This window comes from Equus przewalskii, chromosome 18 (assembly GCF_037783145.1).
Source record: "Equus przewalskii isolate Varuska chromosome 18, EquPr2, whole genome shotgun sequence".
Classification (NCBI taxonomy): domain Eukaryota; kingdom Metazoa; phylum Chordata; class Mammalia; order Perissodactyla; family Equidae; genus Equus; species Equus przewalskii.
In genome coordinates, this window is record NC_091848.1 from 12,215,723 (window position 1) to 12,230,506 (window position 14,784).

Below are 14,784 nucleotides of genomic sequence, written 5' to 3' on the forward strand. Positions count from 1 at the left end.
ATCACCTAAGAAAGTTTTGATTTGTTTCCATGATCATGGTATTCAGGAACCACTGTAAAATGAACAAAAACTCATTTTCCAATATATCTCCTTTCGATTGCTTTTTATTGCCTCGGGTTGGACATCTTCCTTGGGCCTCTTCCCCCCTCATCTCTAAGTTTCTCCCAGCTTTCTGATTCTCTTATGTGTTCCATTTCAGACTTGTCTGTCTTTCTTCCAGAAGGCCGTGGCTGATCCTCCTCCTCCACGTCCTCCTCCTTTGCTGCCCTTCCTTAGCCCCTTGGAGACACTCTGTCACTTCCCTCCTCCAGGGACCAGCCTGCTTTTCTGGCCTTACAATTGGCCCCACTCTGAGAGTCAATGATGAAATGGAAACTTGGGAAACATCCCTCGGATGTTGCCTACTTAAACAGATTTCTGAGCTTTACTTATTTAATTTTTGATACGAGTTATAAAGGATAAAATCATTTTATACATATTACTTTTTAAGATTTCTTTTAAAGATACTTTTTTAAAAAGTGAGTCTTGAAAAAAAATAATAAAAAAATAAAAAGTGAGTCTTTAAAAATTGGAACCCACACTATTTCCCTTCCTCACTCCCATTCAAACCAACATTTACTATTTAAAACTAAGCCTGTTTTTTTCTTGGCACGAGGAGGACTTTATATGGTCTTACCATTCCACTAGGCTTCCTATCCAAGCAACATCACTTATAAGGCTAGTGGCATTCATCAAGGGAGTAGCCATGAATGTGTGCCCTTGCATATCAAATCTGGAATGGAACTTTTTCAGGAGAGGGTCATTAAACTATATAGTATATTTAATTATAGAAAAAATTTGAGTGTACAAAAGAACTTGTTTCATTGGTTCTTTTATACCTATGGTTGTGAAAATAGGTATTGGGTGCTTTTTAAAACTATCTTTACATATATAAAGATATATGTAAAGATGTGTGTGTATAAATTCATAATTTGTGTACCTTAATAAGTGAGCTTATGACACGGTAGATTTATGGCCATGAGAGTATGTTAAGGAAAAAATTATTCATGACCCTCGGTAAAGAACAGTAAGGCAGACTTTACTCAAGGCCACTGCAGCGGGGTTCTGCAGTGGGAGAGCGATTGAGTCCAACTCTGATACAACAAGGAAAAGTGGGGATTTATAGCCAGGAACAAGGTGGGGGTCAGTGGATGGAATATTATGGAGGAAACATCAGGGATAAGAGGGGATTCTGGCTCATTCGACCTAACAGGAGTCTTGCTGAAGGCAGGCCAGGGTGACCAGACATCACCTGGGTGACAGTGGGGGACAGTGGGGGGTGAGGAACCTAATCAGATACGGAGGGTGGGGGATTCTGGTTAACCTGACTTAGCAGGATTCTTGCTAAAATTGGACAATGAAAAGACAAACACAGCTCAAAGTCAGGGCCTAGAAGAGTTGCACTCTCTACTCAACTAGGAGAGACTGTGTCAAGTTAAGGTTCGATCTGTCAGGCAGAACTGATAGCCCTCTCCCACACTGATTTCCTTTCTTCACCCTCAGACAATATCCTCACTAGTCCCTTGAAATTATTTAACCATCAGTTATCTGCTTTTAGGCAAATTCAGTTTTCTCACTTTCAGACTTGATACTCCCTTACTTACGTTTTTCCTTAAAGTTTGACATATTCTGAAGAACCTGTAAATATACTACTACCGTATTAATAATTCAATGTGTACCCTTCTTAGTCTTTTGATATATATGTATAATGTCTCAAAAATTAAATGACAGGGCTGGCCCCGTGGCCTAGTGGTTAAGTTTAGTGCACTCTGCTCTGGTGGCCCAGGATTGGTTTCTAGGCACAGACCTACCTCACTCTGCTAGTGGCCATGCTGTGCTGGCAGCCCACATACTAACAAACAGAGGAAGATTGGCAGAGATGTTAGCTCAGGGCAAATCTTCCTCAGCCAAAAAAAATAAATGACATGTTGCTGCCTAATTTCCTAACCTGAAACTCACTTAACATATTGTGGAAATTTATATTATCTTTTTTAACATGTAACAAATTCATAAGGCTTAACATAAGTATAGAAAAGGTAGAGTGAACTGTCTTCCTCCTATCCTGAGAAACATTTTTAACGGCTGCACAATAGTACATCATACGAATGATACCATGTATCATTTTTAACCCATCCCCAATTATTGACATTTGTGGGTGGGTTTGTTGTTATCATTTGGGTTTGGTTTGGTTTGGTTATTTATAAACTCTGTGGTTGAACAGTCTTGCAGAAATCAACTGGAGGGTTTTTCTAGGATAAATTTCCTTAATTTCTTTCCTTTCCTGATTTCTTTCTCTTTTGTCATCATCTTTTTCCTGCCTCCGAATGCACTTATCACTCAAGCCTCAACTCTTGTTCCTTTGCCTTTACCTAGCACTTCTTAATGGTCTCAGATGTCCATGCTCAGTCCCTGTTCCTTCCCATATTCTCTCATCTCTCCAGGTGCCCCATCTGAAAGATCATGTTCCAGAAGATAAATCTTATCTTTCTTTCCTTTACTAATGTCCCCATTGTTTTCAGCTGAACCATCTGTTTTATATCTTTGAGCTTTAGAGATTTAATCTGAATAATGATCCTGCAGCTAAAAAGCTTTGAAAACGGCTATAGTAAAGGACCCCATAAGCATTACCTCTAAATTTCACTGACAAAAAGACGAAAAGACAAAAATGCGGGTGGGGTAATTTTGTCTGGAGCCAGAGTGGGATTGTTCTGACTATTTCTATCAGGCTGCTATTTTAAGCCTGTGTTTTGGCTTTGCTAGATAAAAGTATTTTTCTACTTATTTACACAAGTTATTAAAACCTGTACTCAGGGGTCAGCCCAGTGGCGCAGCGGGTAAGTTCGCACTTTCCACTTCTCAGCGGCCTGGGGTTCACCGGTTTGGATCCTGGGTGCAGACATGGCACTGCTTGGCACGCCATGCTGTGGTAGGTGTCCCATGTATTAAAAAAAAAGTAGAGGAAGATGGGCACGGGTGTTAGCATAGGGCCAGGCTTCCTCAGAAAAAAGAGGACTCGCAGTAGTTAGCTCAGGGCTAATCGTCCTCAAAAAAACAAAAAAACAAAAACAAAAAAACCCTGGACTCATAGAGAAGTTTTAGTAACTTATATATAACATTTTGGTTATAGATCTGAGAGTTCTGGACCATGTGGTTCTCAAAAAATGACCAGTGTATACACATTAATTCTTCTTGATCATGTTCTGTATTCTGTAAGTATCATGAAAAATATAAATTCCTGTTTATATATTTATTTGGGGAAAATGAATGGATTAAATCAGATTTCTGAGAACAGACGTGCTTGCTTTGTAAAGTTTTAAAAGAGAGAGCATCAAGATAACATCAAGGTTTTCTTTTCACTTTTCTTTGCAGGAATGGAAAATAAAGGGAAGCAGTGTTTTATCATATGTATTTCAGCCAGCCTTCTGAAATCTAACTAAAAATATGACTGCTCTTTCTTCAGAGAACTGCTCTTTTCAGTACCAGCTACACCAAGCAAATAAGCCCCTAAATGCCAACTGTTTGCTGCTATTGATTATACTTGGGAAAATATTACTAAATATCCTCACAATAGCAATGAAAAGAAAAAACACCTATCAAACTTTTATGGCGTATTTTTGCATTTCATTGGCATTCACTGATCTTCTACTTTTGGTGAACATTTCCCTTATATCATATTTCAGAGATTTTGTACTTTTAGGCGTTAGGTTTACTACATACCACATCTGCCTATTTACTCAAATTATTTCTTTTACTTACGGCTTTTTGCATTATCCAGTTTTCCTGATAGCTTGTATAGATTATTACTTCAATTTCTCTAATACCACCAAGCTTCCATTTAAGTGGCAAAAATTATTTTATTTTTTTATAATAATTTTAATTTGGATTTCAGTCCTTGCTTATGTTTTAGGAGATCCAACCATCTACCAAAGCCTGAAGACACAGAACGTCTCTTCTCATCAATGTCCTTTCTACATTAGCTTTCAGAGTTACTGGCTGTCATTTTCCATGGTGATTATCTTATTTATAGCTTTTATAACCTCTTGGTCAGAAGTTACTACCTTGATACAGGCTATGAGGATAACTTCCTATATGAATGAGACTATCTTATATTTTCCCTATTCATCCCACTCTAGTTATACTGTGAACTCTAAAAAGACACTCTTGCCCAAGTTCATTATCTGTTTTCTTGGTACCTGGTTACCATTTGTACTACTTCAAGTAATTATCCTTTTACTTAAAGTACAGATTCCAGCGTATATTGAGATGAACATTCCGTGGTTGTACTTTGTCAATAGTTTTCTCATTGCTACAGTTTATTGGTTTAATTGTCACAAGCTTAATTTGCAAGATATTGCATTACCTGTGGATCCATTTGTCAACTGGAAATGCTGCTTCATTCCACTTACAATTCATAATCTTGAGCAAACTGAAAAGCCTCTATCAACAATTTGTTAATATGTTGCCGTATTAAAACATTATTTTATGAACAGGAAAGGATGACGACTCAGGACACACAAGGAATGAACTGAACTGAAGCTTTCGCCCTGCCTAACTTTCATACCTTTTCTGAATGTGTTTTGAGACTATGATATTATTATTATTTTAAACAAAATAATTACAAGAAAATTTTTATACCTATTCAGGAACACTGCATGTTAAAAATATTAATTTGTAACACAAAAGTGAAATGAGCTAACCTTTGGCCATACTGATATTCGTGTTACCCAAAAAAACTACTGGATGCAAACTGCTATGTAACCCTCAGATTCAATGCCAACTTTAAGATATGAACTTTAATAAACATTTTTATTAAATTCAGAGCAAGAAAATCAAGATTGTGTTCTTAAAATGATTTGGCTTAAATTTTCTTTAATGTAAGAGGAAGAGTAGCTCAATTTAAATTCAGCTTATTTTTAAAAATATATCTCTGTTCTTAATGTGGATATTCCTGGAAGAAAAGTTTAGGTTGCTCACCTTACTAACCTGGGAGTACTGACTAGGTCTCGTTCCATGACATACGAGGTACATTTTCACTGATAACTTATATGTCACATACTTGCATGTCAAATCATAATCACATTGGCAACATATCACTCTGTACAGTAGGGTTTCTCATCTTCAGCACTATTTGACATTTTGGGTTGCTGGGTTTGCATTCTATGCTGTGGGAGGCTGCCCTGTGCATTGCAGGATGTCAGCAGCATCCCTGCCCGCTGCCCACTAGATGCCAGCAGCACCTCCTTCCCCAGTCACGACAGTCAAAATGTCTCCAGACATTGCCAGATCTCCCTGGTGGGCAGAATTGCCCCTGTTGACAACTACTGGAGTAAAGCAATCTTAATGGCAGAATAACTGGAAGGCACTTTGTGAATTAAACTTTACATGGATATTGTCTAATCTGTCAACATCTGAACCTGGCCCCTCTACTTCTCTGTTACTTTTCCTCTGAATGTACTGCTGTCTAATTGACCACAACATGGGACTGAGATATTTTAAAGTATATTGTACTTAATTAGTAGAGATTTACACCCTGCAGATTTTAAATCAGGAAAATTTATAACTACTTCAAACCCTTCATTAAGCTTTTTGTTTGTTTACTTAAGAGCATTCCCTATGCCTCATAAGCTTAAAGAAAAAAAGAAAAATTATTCAATAGACCAGCCAAATGGAAGAGGCTTTTATTTGTAAAGAAATGAACTTACAACTGGTCTACAATATATTATTGTAATATAAACAATATAAATAAATGATCCTGTAGGCCCACTAACCTCCATCCAGACCCACATGAAGCAATGTTACAACAATATTCTATGTGAAAATGTGCAGGTAACAAAGGTGCAATTACAAGCAAGTTTAAGCAGCAGAGTATAAGGTGCTTTAATTTAACAGTTAATGTTGCCATCAACAAACATCTGAATGCTCAATTTTACTTCACTGAATACAGACACAACAAATATGAAAATCTAAAATTCATACACATGCTACTTGTTAATATGAAAGTGCTTTTTCTTTTTTAAAAAAATACACCAAATGGACAATCTTTTTACATAGATCATGGTGTGCTCTTATAATGCAAAATTAACTTCATTTTCAGGTTATACATTTTAAAACTGCAGCTACAGACACCAATCTAGGAACGCTAATGCTACGAGTGCTAAAACTATTTCATTTCCTGTAAGGAGGACTCGAATACAATAGCCAATGTAAAGAATACATCTATATATAATCTTAACATTTGTTTTCTGTAAAGATAAAAAATGTTTTCTTTCCCCTTGGTGATGCTTTGTTCATCCTGGGAGGATCAGCTTTTGAGGTTTTAATAATATGAAAGTCCTATTTTAGGACAATACGAGGAACCAAAAGGAGCAATTTTTAAAAATCAGTTAACATGTGCTTGAAGCATCAAAAATTAAAATTAAAAAAAGTTTATCACAATTTGCCTTTGTTAAATCAACAAATTTTTTTTTAACAAGCAAGAAGACAAAAAGCACGAATTCAACAAAGAGGCTTGAAATAAATGCCTGCCCCAGTGTCAGTACCCACCCTGCACACTGCTGTCTACAACTCCAGGCTTCACCACAAGCTCACTCCTTACTCTGAGAATAGTTTTTGGAACTTACTTTGACTTTTTTCCTACGGAAAAAACAAAGACCATGCTTTTGAATGAGGTGATTGGGACTCTGGTTAAACATCTTGGAAATTAGACATCCAAAATTATACCATCTTTGCACACTTCGTTGACTTTTTAAAATATAAGAATACAAATACAAAAAGTATTTATGCAATAGATATTTTAACAGCATAAAATATTTGAAAAATTAGTTGAATTAAAACATTGTAAAAGTTAATTTTACCCAGTACTATGAAAAAAGTTTTTAAACCCAGACTATCTGGTTATTTGAATATCAACATTCCTAATTTTCAATCAGTTTGTTACACACACTAATCTAACATGTATCTGGACATTTTCCTGCTTTAAAAAGCTGTGACTATGATGAGAAGAGATCTTTATAATATTAGATATTTTCATTTTGTATCTTTATGGAGAACATTAGTATCAAGTGATATTACTATGTAAAGCTGTGTCAATAGGAATTACAACGTAATTTACAGAATCCTCCAGTAGGCAAGGAACCTTTACTCAATTAATAATCTATCCCATCGATGTCTGCTCCTCAAATACTTGTCAATTCCAGCAGGGAACTGTTTTATGTTTACCAGTTCTGCGTTTTAAAGGAAACCCTTTTACTATGTAATATATGTGTGCTTTCTAAAAAGCAGATATTTGTAATAACAATAAAATTTATTTTGTGTGATTTTTCTTGCTTTAAAAACAAAAAAAAAACAAAATAAAAATCAAACCTGTTCAGCGATCTCCTTTGAGATTTTTCAGTTTTATAAAGTTACTTCACTGTCAATACTGGGTGTAAAGTTTTTGTAGTTAAAAATGTAAAGTCAGTCAGCACCAGCTTCTTTGTACTATTCTGTCACACACCGTGCATAGCAACCTCTGGAATAGATTCAAGTGTCAAAATAACTCTGAGAAATATGGGCTGTCACAACAGCTTCAAAATGTAAATCCTTAATGTTAGGTACCCTTAATTGTGTAACCTATCAGATATACGGTTGACTGGTGTTCAACTGTGAAATGTGTTGTAGGAATTGTGATGTGACTCACTTAAACACCTTCCATGTGATCTGCCTCATCCTTTACCCAAGGCATAAAAAATTCCCTCTCAGTTCCAACTTTATGTTCAGTACATTAAGTAATAATAATTATGTCCATGTTTGTTTAAGCCACCAGATTTTGTTTGAAGATTTTGTTTACTTATTACTAGGTTCCTTAAGTCATGTGCACCACACAGTAAATGTTCAAATGGTTTGCTAAACGAATGGATAAATGTCAATGAATGATAATGCTCATATGTGTTCATATGTACAGAGGTTAACTAGCAAGAAGCATTTAGAAAAATGGCCTCATTTGCTCATCTGTATGAATTTTCTACCTTAATCTTTAGGAGAACAAAGACTGTAGGTGCCCTAGGAAATGCATGCTTAATAAATAATTATCTTTCAGCAAAAGCTCTTAAGTATTAAATGAACCATTAAAAGGAAAGAGAAGTAATTAAATAGGAGCAACTTTAAAAATACCCCATTATGTGGCCTAGAATCATCATTTTAGAGCAAGGAGGCACTTTAAAGATGATTTGAACCAAAATTCACATTTTGAGTAGTATAGGGTCCATGCTGTAAACTCAGAAGAGGAAAGAGGTTAAGAGCTAAGTAACTGCCTGAAGCGTCACACAGCTAATCACCAACTGGAGTAAAACCCATCTCCTGGCCAGCGTTCTATCTTATTCGTCATGTTAATTTAATGATTATTCCATCTATTATTAACTATTGAAGTAGACTATTTAGTATTACCTAAAACAAAAAGGATTATGATTTTTAACATGGCATTCTAAACAAAGATTTTAAGCAGTGGTCACTCTGGTTTGCTTGAGGCAAGACTAAAAAAGTTTCTTCTTTCTAAAGTAGGTTGACGTTTATTTCACTACCAGACCCACCACTCTCTCATAAACACCAACTTCTTCACCTCCATCAATCAAAGCTCCACAAAACATGAATTTAACACTGATCATATTCCCTAAAGTATAACTTTTAAGCAAATAAATGATGGCTACTATCAATTCCTAAGATTACAGGAGGCAGTGTATACAGGTTAGGGTCTAAAAGGACTTACTACATTACTCTTACATTTAAAACTATGTATGCCACGTTAGCATAAGTGTTTTAAATTTATCTTGATTTTTTCCCACATTAAAATTTTTTCCTTTTAAACAATACATTTTAAAACCTTTGCACAGGTTTTCTTCCTATGGATTCATACTGATGCCACCAATATCACCAAGAGCAACTATACTTTTCAGAGGCAGTAGGAAAAAATATTTTTCTAATGTACCTCTTCTCCAACATCTGATCTGAGAGTAAAACTGTCATCTTTAAATAAAATTAAATGTTTACAAGTTATACAAAGGGAAAAATACAACATCCGTGGGAAACATTTCCTAAAAGGTTCCTCAGCATGGCGCTTCAGAGGTACGTGCGCCTGTGCGAGGGCAGCCCGGAGCCTCTGTGTGGGAAGCGGGCCTCAGCCAGCAGAGGGGGGAGGCCGCTCCCTCTCACCCATGTGTACTGAAGCGAAAGAGCAGAAGCAGCCAAACAGTTTGCTCTGGAATATGACGGCAATAATTATATTTGTATTAGTGCTTTACAATTTCAAAAAAAAGCTTTCTCATAGTATTATTTTAAAATAGATTAAATAAGCTCTAAAAAATATGTAAAACTTTAAAATTCTTAAAAATTTAGGAAACTTTTTTCAAAGAAGATAATACAATTTTCAACATTTTTTATTGAAGAAATGGCTTGTATTGCTGCTATGAGGGAAATTTCCTATGAAGGAAATTATAGTGATGCATTTTATGAACTTCTAACAAAAGAGGAATATCTTCCCAAAGAATTTTAAGATGTACAGCTTATAATAGGTTGAAATTAAATTTTAGTAAGATTACATATTTACTTTTCCTAATACTGTTATTTGTGCTTATCTAACTTGAATCACAATTTTTAAGATGAAATCAAATGCTTCTAAATAGATTCATAAAATACCAATATTGATGAGTGTGGATTAAACAATTCATTTCATGATCCACACTACTGTGCATCAAAGAAATGGAGGTAGGCTTGTCTTTACTGAAATCCACACTAATAAAGAGAAACCTGTAGCTCTTAGTCATCCAATGTTTAGACTGAGACACAACCTAACAAAATCCTGTCTTAAAAACACCTTTCTTTATAACAGTCCATATGCTTGATTCAACTGTGGTATCTGAAAATGGACTCTCTCTCCTCTTTAATTCTGATAACTCAATCATAACAATTAACCTTTGAGTTTTTAACAAATATTCTCCAAATATATTTGTCACCTTTTTGAGAAGTCAAAAATCACTAACTTATGTATCACTTGAACTATTAATATGCTCCTAAGGGCAGGATCACTTGATAAAAAGAGTGAAAGAATGAGTCTGCTTACAGGTAAATCTCGACATAAGATTTATGGGATCCAATAAGATAATGGGATCCAACCATTACAATTTATTATTTTGAACTACTGAAGGTCATATCTATACTTCATGACCTCAATCAGTTAACTGTACTATCCTCTTGGGTCTCGAATGCTTTCCCTCCTATTTGTCTCCTCTTCTACTTCCCTATCCTTCCCCCTAGAATACCTTCCCCAGGGCCCAGCTAGTTACATATATGGTGCACAGGAAACAGACTGAGCAGACACTGTGCAGAGATGGGCCAGTTTCTACTGCGCAAAGGTTTCACTGAAACATGACTATTAGGTATTAGAAAGTCCTGTCCCAGTTACCTCCCTAAAATTAACCCTACTACAAAATCCTCTCTAAGGATTTTCAGCCAAAAGTCTAAAGAAAGTTTTCATGCAGAGTTTCCTTGGGGCTAGAGGAGGCTTTAGGGATGGTGAGGGGTGAGTGAGGTCCTTCTGTGCTGTCAGTAAAGCTCAATGCCAGTTGCATGTTGGCAGCACGTGTTTCTGCCATTCACTAAGGGTGAGGATCTTCAAACCACAAAATATAACCAGGCTGTTCTGGTTAAAAATATGTCTTTAAAACATTTTAACAGTGCCAGCCAGGGATTTTTTCCATTTGATATGGCTGTGAGGATGGCATCATTCGCATTTCTTTGCAAAACTGTTTACGCACATGTAAACACAACATAAGTCAATACAATCCATGTATTGCCTCCCTATCATACTTGTGCCATGGTGGCACCCAAACCCTGCCAATGCAAATAATGGGAACAATCCAGTGCTATGGGGCACTATGACAGATTTTAAACTAAGACTGGTATTTGAATAAATGTCTGACTATAATTCCACACTAGATATATGAAGATTAGCTATGTCAAAAATATTCAAAAGCATGGGCAAAACAATACTTATTTCATACAGTTCTAAGCGTTTCAACACGCCAGGAAACGAAAATAAAACACTGAGCTACCTAAAAACAATCATTTCTACTTAAAACTAGGTAAAACATGAATACTAACTTCCAAAGTGCAGAAATTTGTTCAGTGTTGAAGTGGATGAGCTAACAGAGTGCAGGTCTCGTGTCTGCCTCTCCCATTCTCAAGCTTCTTCACTGACATGTCTTTCCTCCCATCCCCTCTTCTCTACTCTTAGGTGACAGCTCAAACGGGGACCAAAAAAAGTCTGTTTAGCAGATGCCACAGCAATTAAAAGTACCATCATGGAACCAGTTATATGCTACTTAAACAGCGGCAGGCTGGGAACAGCACTGTCTCATGCTATACTGATTCTATCAAAGCTGCAGAGCTGCGTTCGACACGTGCCTGCACAAGGCTTGATGAAAAGCCATGTCATGTAAAAAATAACCTTCACAAACCAGCTCTCTCGGTTTGTTTACCTCCTTCAGAACACACGGCTTAAAACAAATAAAATCTCAAATTTCTAAGGTTTTTTCCCTCAATGAGAAAAGAGTGCATTAGTTTAAAGAAGTCAGAAAATACCAACCTCGGTAGCAAAAGGAAGGACTTCCCATGTCCCCTTTCTGCTTGTCACTCCCTCTCCTCAATCAAATTCCTAAAACAATTAGTAATATGAAAGAAAACGAAAATAGTAGCACTCTCCCCACCTATATCACACTAAAACTGTGCTTAAAGCTCAGGAGACAGGCCAGGGCCATTATTTACATCCACTATATCTAACTGAAGCTTTGAAATTAAGATGGTTAAATCATCTAGAAAGAAAGAGCTGCATCAATGAATAAAACTACCAATTGAAAGCAAATGAGCCATTTCTAAATAAAACAACTCAATTTTTTGGGTGTTTTCAGTGGGGACAACAGAAGATCTGGACTAATCTTAAGATTATTAAAAGGTTTAAGATATAAGGTGCTCTCAAATGGAAACCTCTCTTGTAAGCTTTCTTGACACTTAACACAGTGCTAGGCACAAGGGACTTTCAGGAAGTACATAATGACTGATATGAGAAGAGGAAGTAGATAAAAGGAGAACCTACAGCACAGTTCAAAGTTATGACCTTAGAGGCTACAGATATTTATATTTAGTTATGGGACGTAATCATTATTGCTAGAGGAGTCTATCCCTAAGTAATCAATTTTGTATTAACTGTTTGTGGATTATCTATCATCAAGTTTTAATTCCAGAGGAGATTTTCCTTTGTGCCCCCATCCGCCACATAGTGGGCCATCTCCTACAATGCTTAGCCTATACTTGTGCTCTGAAGTTGCAAGATGAGGGGAACAGTCAAGCCTATGACAACTCTGTCACAATGATTAACTGCTAATATATGAAAATTGACTACAGAGTACCTACCTTTCCTTGAATCCAATCCTTTCCTTTAATCCAATAATTAGAAATGTGATATAAAGAAATATGTGACACAGACTACAAGCTATTGTAGGTCTGGAACATGAGCCTTACACTATATTACATTCTAATCCTACACATAACTATCGGTAAACATCTTTTTTTAAAACATTACTACACAAAAGAACCCCACAAAGCATACATTCAAACAAGAGGCATCTAAAGATTAAAAAAATTACCCGCTGTATTTTTGTATAAAAATAATCAACATTCTCTAATGTACACAAAGCCAAAAGATAAATATTTGTGATGTCTTTAATGACATCTTTAGTCTTCTACTAGCTCAACACAATCCTTTTGAAAAGAGCAGTGACAATGACTGAAACCCATGGACTCTTTCCTACCTACTGAATCTCTGGCAAATATCTGTGTATGTTCCTTCAATTATTAAAACATTTCCATTTTGTGGTATAGATAAGATAAAAAAAAATTAAAACAAATTTTTGAGGTCCAGGACTACAGAGCTCTCAAGGCTCCCAGAATAATTTTGTTTTAGTGTCATAATTCTCAGAGAACACTAAAAAGGTTTTGTTTTAAAATTTTTTTTCCCTAAAACATGTACAGACAAAATTGGATCTGATTATCCAAGAGATATCACTTGGTAAGTGCTTTGCAGGAAGTATGCAAGGGTTTAGTCAAGGAAAAAGGAATGTGCATTCTAGCTAGACCCAGCACGTTCAACTTCAGAAAAAATCCCAGGACCAACCACATAGCCACTACAAACGATTGCCTTGCCAGCAAAGGCTGTGCACTGGTTCATAAGGTATAATTATATGTGCCTTCTTCAATGCAGAGGTGCACAGAGATGTGAAAGATAATTAATATGAATCAGTACTTTCTGAGAGTCAAATTATTTGCAGACTAGTCCTTATTTTTTAGGCCAATTTAATGATTTTTCCTCCTTTTTCTAGTATGCCGAAAACTGGAAAAATGTTCAGCAGAACATTAATGCTATCTGAAGCACTTAATTGTATAATGTATTCCTTATGATGGCCTATCTTTTCAAAATAACCCTTTGGGTGAAAAAGAGCAGCATTTATCACTCCTACATCAAAGTTTCTCAACCTTGGCACTACTGACATTTTGGACCAGATAACTCTTTTTTGTGGAGGACTGGCCTGTGCATTGTAGGATATTTAGCAACATCTCTGTCCTCCAGCACTAGGTACCAATAGCAACTCTCCCCCCCAACCCCCAAGCTATGACAACCAAAATGTCCCTAGACATGGCCAAATGTCCCCTGGGGAGCAAAAGTGACCTCCATTGAGAACCACTGCTCTAAATGTACAAAGACTTACATGAAAAGTAACTTTCTCAGTCACACCAAATTCTTGGTCAAGCTTGGAATAGAAACCAAATCTTCTGACTTCCAGATCAGTGTTATTCATGCTAGAATGCAATCTTTTTTCTAGACATAGCCATTGTCTAATAGACATGTTTTTTAAAATGCACTCGGATAGCTCACTGCATACAATTCCAGTCACTGGACTACTAAATTATTCCTAAATTACCTCTCACAAGACAACCTATAGCAAACTTATAGGGTAGGAAAATGTCTAAGAAAACTGAATCAAAAGAGGAGAAAGGTAAATCATTAAATTACTTTTAAAAGGATTCTTTATATTAATGATAAACATCACCTTTAAAAAAATTATCTAGTATAACACGTTTCTTTGAAAAATATCATGGCCCTCTATAGCAAGTCTTTCAACGTTGTGTGTGACCTGTAAAATTAATTTCATCACTGTTGACTAATTATGAAAATGTACGATGAATTTTCATATCTGTAGAAGAAATGTCAGCTTTTGATGCAGAGATCCCAATGTGGTGGGCTATCCACCACAGTAAGTGATAATATTCTAGGCCAACTTGAGCCTTTACCTTATGAGTTTGAGAAGAGTAAACCTGCTGTGATCTCAAAGTGTCAGGCTACTGTTACGACTCCTTCAGAGAGTTGATGCGCGCACAGATCTTTAGGGCCGGGCCCAGCTTGATATTCATGGCGCTCATAAGATGGTCTTCCTTTAGCAAGAGAAGGGCCTGTCCGTCAATCTCCTGTGCTCTGAACTCATCTGCGATATCTTGGCAGCCTGGAATTTCAGCAGAGGGATGGAGTGAGAATTAACACACATTTGGATGTTACTCCTAACAGTCACAATTATGCTTTTACTGGGCCTGAGTATCTGAAATACAGGCTGAGAAACAAATGAGATTTATTTATCGTAGGCTTTCTTGGGTTCACTCCTGAAG

General features: G+C 36.3%; 2 protein-coding genes across 40 annotated transcripts in view; one reads left to right on the plus strand and one right to left on the minus strand.

The window, feature by feature from the left end:
- Positions 1-4,868, plus strand: part of GPR160 (G protein-coupled receptor 160) — a 49,094-nt gene extending 44,226 nt beyond the window's left edge. For 7 of the 11 annotated variants that reach the window (XR_011529320.1, XM_070583094.1, XM_070583091.1 and 4 more), the window contains 2 exons: positions 3,167-3,248; positions 3,409-4,868. Coding sequence is in view for 9 of the 11 variants with exons in the window: in XM_070583094.1 (XP_070439195.1) it covers positions 3,481-4,494 (1,014 nt within the window). In the remaining 2 variants the exon portion in view is untranslated. The remainder of the gene's footprint in view (positions 1-3,166; positions 3,249-3,408) is intronic. The other 4 variants (XR_011529319.1, XM_070583093.1, XM_070583099.1 and 1 more) reach the window with 1 other exon arrangement.
- Positions 4,869-5,701: 833 nt separating this feature from the next.
- PHC3 (polyhomeotic homolog 3) overlaps positions 5,702-14,784 on the minus strand; it is a 75,861-nt gene continuing 66,778 nt past the window's right edge. For 20 of the 29 annotated variants that reach the window (XM_070583088.1, XM_070583086.1, XM_070583082.1 and 17 more), the window contains one exon: positions 5,702-14,624. In XM_070583088.1, coding sequence (XP_070439189.1) covers positions 14,470-14,624 — 155 coding nt within the window. In that variant the 3' untranslated portion in view covers positions 5,702-14,469. The remainder of the gene's footprint in view (positions 14,625-14,784) is intronic. The other 9 variants (XR_011529317.1, XR_011529310.1, XR_011529312.1 and 6 more) reach the window with 4 other exon arrangements.